General features: G+C 33.0%; 1 protein-coding gene across 2 annotated transcripts; it reads right to left on the bottom strand.

Annotated features, from left to right (window-relative positions):
* Positions 1-1604: 1604 nt before the first annotated feature.
* Positions 1605-4286, bottom strand: LOC107863119 (mediator of RNA polymerase II transcription subunit 22a). 2 transcript variants are annotated; one of them, XM_016708916.2, is made up of 3 exons: positions 3801-4286; positions 2884-2949; positions 1605-2019 (listed from the first exon to the last, which is right to left on the bottom strand). In XM_016708916.2, exons 1-3 carry the CDS (start codon positions 3948-3950, stop codon positions 1762-1764), a joined length of 474 nt encoding a protein of 157 aa, XP_016564402.1. In that variant the 5' UTR covers positions 3951-4286; the 3' UTR covers positions 1605-1761. The 2 variants fall into 2 exon arrangements, with proteins under 2 accessions (XP_016564402.1, XP_016564401.1); XM_016708915.2 differs by having other exon boundaries at positions 3789-4152.
* Between the last annotated feature and the right edge of the window lie 1003 nt (positions 4287-5289).

Below are 5289 nucleotides of genomic sequence, written 5' to 3'. Positions count from 1 at the left end.
ATCCTCTATAACCTCTCCTATGAGATCTTCCAAAACTATCATTATCACCCCTCAAACTATCATTCATTGTCACAATGGTTATCCACAATTCAAACTTAGTGTCTATGCCTAACACTATACATGAAAAGCAACACAACTCACATCTATGTCACTGAAAACTCATGATAAAACAAGATAGTAGATCTTAATTGCCCACTAGAAACATTTATCCCCACTTTAAGGCTACTACACTTCTACATTCATATTCTGGCCCTAGTGTCATTCTACCACTTATGGCTTATCTATCTTAATTTACACTATCTCTTGGGTGACAATAGAACCCCAACATTTGATACATACTTTACCCCCTTAAGGATGCCATCTGAAAACAAAGTTTAGAGGAGTTTGAGAACACATCCTATTTGTCTCGAACGCGGGATCAAATACAAATAAGTGTGCATTCTTTCATATCAATGGACTCAAATGCACTAATAGGCTCCCATAAGCCGCGAGCGATCTCTCAAATTTTGGATGGCTTTCTCAGAGAATATTAGAATGATACGAATATAATCTTTAATGCTTCTATCACCTCGAATATAAGGCATTTCGAGGAAATTTTGAGCAATGCGCGAATCTGAATAAATTTCTTATGGAATAGCTCTATTGCACGATTTAAAGTATGAAAAATTGAGAACATATCCTAAATGTCCTGCAGCTTCCTGATTATAAGTGTGTCGCGCATCACACCCATAATTACGACTCTACTAGACACGACTTCACAAACTACCAAGGACACTTGAACTTTGTGCTCTAATATCAAGTTTGTCATGCCCCGAGCCGAGGCCCTAGACGTGGCATGCACCTAATACTATTGCTAGTATGAGAGAAAATTCTGAAATATCACATGAGCTTACTTCTAACATAATGAGTAAAGCGAAAACAATATAAAATAAGATAATTTAAGACAAATCATGCAACATTGAGTTTGCCCCTTTAAATAATGCGGTATTTAGTTAGGTCGGGTAGAAATTAATGAGTGGATTCAAATTTGGGTTGAGGGTTAATCAGTTTTAAAAAAAAAAAATCTTTAATTAATACCACACTTTACTGAGAAGTCTAATTAAATTAACTGATGAGGCCGTGTGTAATAAGGGTAATAAAAGGTGGTAAAAGTTGAACAATACTCGTCTAGTTTGAAAAACCAATGAATAATTTATTTCTTTTTTACCCATTTTATCCTTACCATTAAATACTCTTTATCACTCAATGCATTAAATTTATTATATTAAAAGGATAATATAGTCAAATCACTCCTATTATTTATTATATTATTTCTTCTGAACCTGTATGGTAAGTCAATAGAAAACAAGTATTGTTTGACGGAGAGTTCTAAAACATCATTAATAAGGTTAATTTAGTAAACTAAACCCCTAATTAATTATTTTTTTTTAGGGGTTGTGCCAAGTTAACAAGGGTCGAGTAAAATGAAACGGAGAGAGTCCTACCTCCACTATAATTGGTCCTCCACATTATACCTAGCTAGAATGCAGATGATTTGTAATAACAAATATTGACTTAATGAGGTCTGCTTCACTTGTAAAATGCCTTGCAGAAGTTACAGTAAGTTGGGACCAAATTGAATTTCTCATCTATAGATTGTTTGTCCAGTAACCACACAGTAAGTATACCTTCAAGGTAGACAAATATACTTCGAAAGAGGAAGGGAGAGAGAGAGAGTGAAAGGGAAAATCAACGGGAAAGATAAAACGATTGAAGCCATGTTTAGGGCATTGTTTCTTCGCCGTAAGAAGGCAGACTACTGGTTCTTTCTGCAGAAGAATAATAATGTGACTCAAGCTCCTTAAGGCTAGCAGCTGCCTCTTCTCCAATTCTAGACAACATGCATTCTGTTTTCTCAGCCTGTTCCATAAATTCTTCTGTTCTCTGCTCCACGTGATCATTTAGGGATGCAAATCCTGAAAACATAGCTGTTTGCTTCAACTCCGACACCAACTTAAGCAGTGAATCAGCTGCGTGGACCTGTTGTTCATGCATCGTTATGTGACATAATAGGAGAAATACTGTTTTTTCAAAGTTCAGATTCAAGCATAATTTAATAGCTTAAGATCTCCGTATTTTGGTGAATTTGGTCTTTGCATCAAATCAAAATGGATAAAACGACATCAGTCTTGCTTATAGCAGACACAACAAGCTATGTCAAGGTTGACAGATGACTACCACTCATAAGAAGGCACTAAAATTATAAGACGAGGCAGACGGAGGATCAGCTTATAGCCTAAACGTTTTGCTCAAATTAGAGACGCTTCAAAAACCTACGATGTTCTTTATTAGTTTGAGAAATCAAGTGTATCTACGATGTAACCAGAAGCGGATACAAAAACAACAACACACAGTGTAATCCCACGAGTGGATCTGGAGAGGGTAGACTGTACGCAGACTTTACCCCTACCTCGTAGAGATAGAGAGGCTGTTTCCGATAGACCCTCGGCTTAAATAAAACATTTCAAAGCAGTTTGAAAAAGAGACTACGCGAACGAAGGCAGTAACAACAACAAAATAAAGCGAAACGGAGAGAGTAGTACACAACATACAGAAGAAAGAACAATAATGACTACTCGATAATGAGATAACTGAAGCATAAAAAGCACAAATGCTAACCGAAATCCAAGTACAAGAAACTACAAAGACAGTGCACTTTCAAATGGTGATGGCCTTTGTTTCCACTGTTCAGCCATATTTCAATAATAAAGCACCAAATGATAAAATTTTTTTGCAATATTTAAATTCAGGTCAGTGAGCCACTTTTCATGCATGAATATTGTCAATTTGTGATGTACATCTCATTGAACATCAGACCAATGTAGAACTGAAAAAAGTCCTTACCATTCTAGATGCACGCATCTCCATCATAAATGCTTCTTGCGAATTTCTTACTGGCGGATCATTGACCTATTTATAAGCAGTTGTCATCAAGCAGAGACAAATACATTAGCCATCTGCAAGAATATAATACGCAAATATATGTCCTAGATTCACTTTAACAGTAAGAATCTGGCATAATGGCCTTTGCAGCTGCAATGGAACAAATGAGCAGCAATAGAAGCGTTTAAGACAAAGAAATTATCCACTTTTTCATTTATCACCAATCCATGTGATTTCAGAGTTTAATCTATTAATAGTCGACGAAGTTCTCCCGCAAAGTAAGTTCATATCTGATAAAAGCACAAATTTCAAAAATTCTTTGAGGCTTTTTCTTCTCATATATGTTTAAGATTCTGCAAGGAAGTGTACATATAATAATTTTATAACATACGAACTTCAATCTCAAATTAACTCCACATATTAGAAATGTCAACAATGATTCCTACAACAACAAAAATAACAACATAACCACTATAATCTCACAAGTGGTGTCTAGGAAGGGTCAGATGTACACTATCCCTAGATTCCCAGTATAGTCAACAATGATTCCTACAATCAATAACAGGACAAAGACGCATTGGTATGGTTTTAGGGTTTGTTTGGTACAAGGGATAAGGTGGGATATCCCATAATTAAGTTTGAGATTAGCTTTATACCATGTTTATGTACAAAATCATACCGTCAAGTGTCAACCAAACACAGTATAAATCTAATCCCAAACTTAATCCTTGCCTTTAATCAGACCAAAACCACCACAACTTGAACACAGATTTATCACATAAAACTCGTACTTGACAAATTTTATTGCCAGGAGTATACACACCTTTGAAATTGTATAAATGGGGGAAAAGGGGAGGCATACATACATAGATACGTACCCGTGCAGCGTTAACAATGAAGCCATAATTGTCAACAATATTCCCAATATCAGCATCCAACCTCTGTAGTAAGCTCTTCTGCTTTTGACCTGCCGCAGCGGCAGCGGCGGCAGTAGGTCCACCGCCTCCAACATTTGCTCCTTTATTCATTCAAAAATACTATTGCACCAATCAACAACGCAAACGCAGCTACTGCGGTTCTAACCGGGTGCTTGAAAACTATTTCCAAATCAATCGGAATTGAAAGTATTAAGTTACTGTATTTAATCGGTGCTCGGAATTGTGTCATTTATTTAATTTAAATTAATATGAATAAAAGTGAAATTTATCCAACTACTTTAAAAATAAAACTAAAAAATAAACTAAATATATCTTTCTGTGTACACTTAGCACAACAAGTACTCCTCAAATAAGTAAAAAAATTAAACTAAATATATCTTTCATCATACACTTAGCACAACAAGTACTCCTCAAATAAACAACTTTGGATTAGACCAACAAAACTGAAGGGTGTATTATTTGTATTTTTTTTGGTGGCTCAAGTTGGATAAAGCGAATTAGATTAACATATGTTTTATTTTTAAAATATAAAATATTTGACATTGATTTAGATTTTTCAATTAACGAAAGGACATATGTGAAAAGTTTCTTAATAATGAAGTAAATTTGACGTCAAAATATGATATCAAGGATAAATTTAATCTCAAAATATGACGAAAGATATATTTAATTAATTTTTTTTAATTAGGGGGATAAAATTGGCATTAAGCCTAAATTATAACAGTAATGGCTATTGGAGAATATAGAGCCCCAAAGTATGATCAGGATATATTTATACAATTTTTAAAGTGGAGTAGTGAATTTGATCTTTTTCCCAAATAAATATTACTTGCCCCTGACTTGGCATTTCTGGAAAAAAAAAAAGTATTTGTTAAGTGTTGATTTTACTAACCTAGTTTTTATTAGCTATGATAGGAAGATATAAATTTGAGTTTTATTCCTTTTATTTATTATTTAATGATAAAAATAATATTTGAAAAACATGATAAACTTAACTTAAATTCATACATTAGATAAATAAATTAAAATAACCATTTTTCATCGATTGTGTCAAATAAAATGAGAGGGATCATTTATTTTAATCATCGCTTAAATTTAATAGTGCCAATCAAAATGAGAGGGATCATTTATTTTAATCATCACTTAAATTTAATACAATTGTATAATAATGAGTCATGTGATTACAAATTACTTTTCTCATTTTATTTTTTATTACGCCTTTTTCTACTTATCCAATCGTGTACCTTATTTTTCTTATAAATTTATTCTTCAAAATTGTTTATGTAGGTCATTCTGTGACAAGTGAAAATGAAATAGCATATCCAAATATTATATTTATGAAAAAAAAGATATGATATAATATAATATAATATAATATAATATAATATAATATAATATAATATAATATAATATAATATAATATAATATA

Source organism: Capsicum annuum, chromosome 3 (assembly GCF_002878395.1).
Source record: "Capsicum annuum cultivar UCD-10X-F1 chromosome 3, UCD10Xv1.1, whole genome shotgun sequence".
Classification (NCBI taxonomy): domain Eukaryota; kingdom Viridiplantae; phylum Streptophyta; class Magnoliopsida; order Solanales; family Solanaceae; genus Capsicum; species Capsicum annuum.
Note: the sequence above shows the minus strand (reverse complement) of the source record. Positions and strands in the feature narration are given on the sequence as shown.

Excerpts from the sequence above, each read along its gene's own strand:
- LOC107863119 (XM_016708915.2), bottom strand. The coding sequence starts at position 3,950 with ATGAATAAAGGAGCAAATGTTGGAGGCGGTGGACCTACTGCCGCCGCT. Across the intron at positions 2,950-3,788 it reads CTGCACGGGTACGTATCTAT|GTCAATGATCCGCCAGTAAG; the intron begins GTATGTATGCCT and ends GCTTATAAATAG. Across the intron at positions 2,020-2,883 it reads AGATGCGTGCATCTAGAATG|GTCCACGCAGCTGATTCACT; the intron begins GTAAGGACTTTT and ends CATGAACAACAG.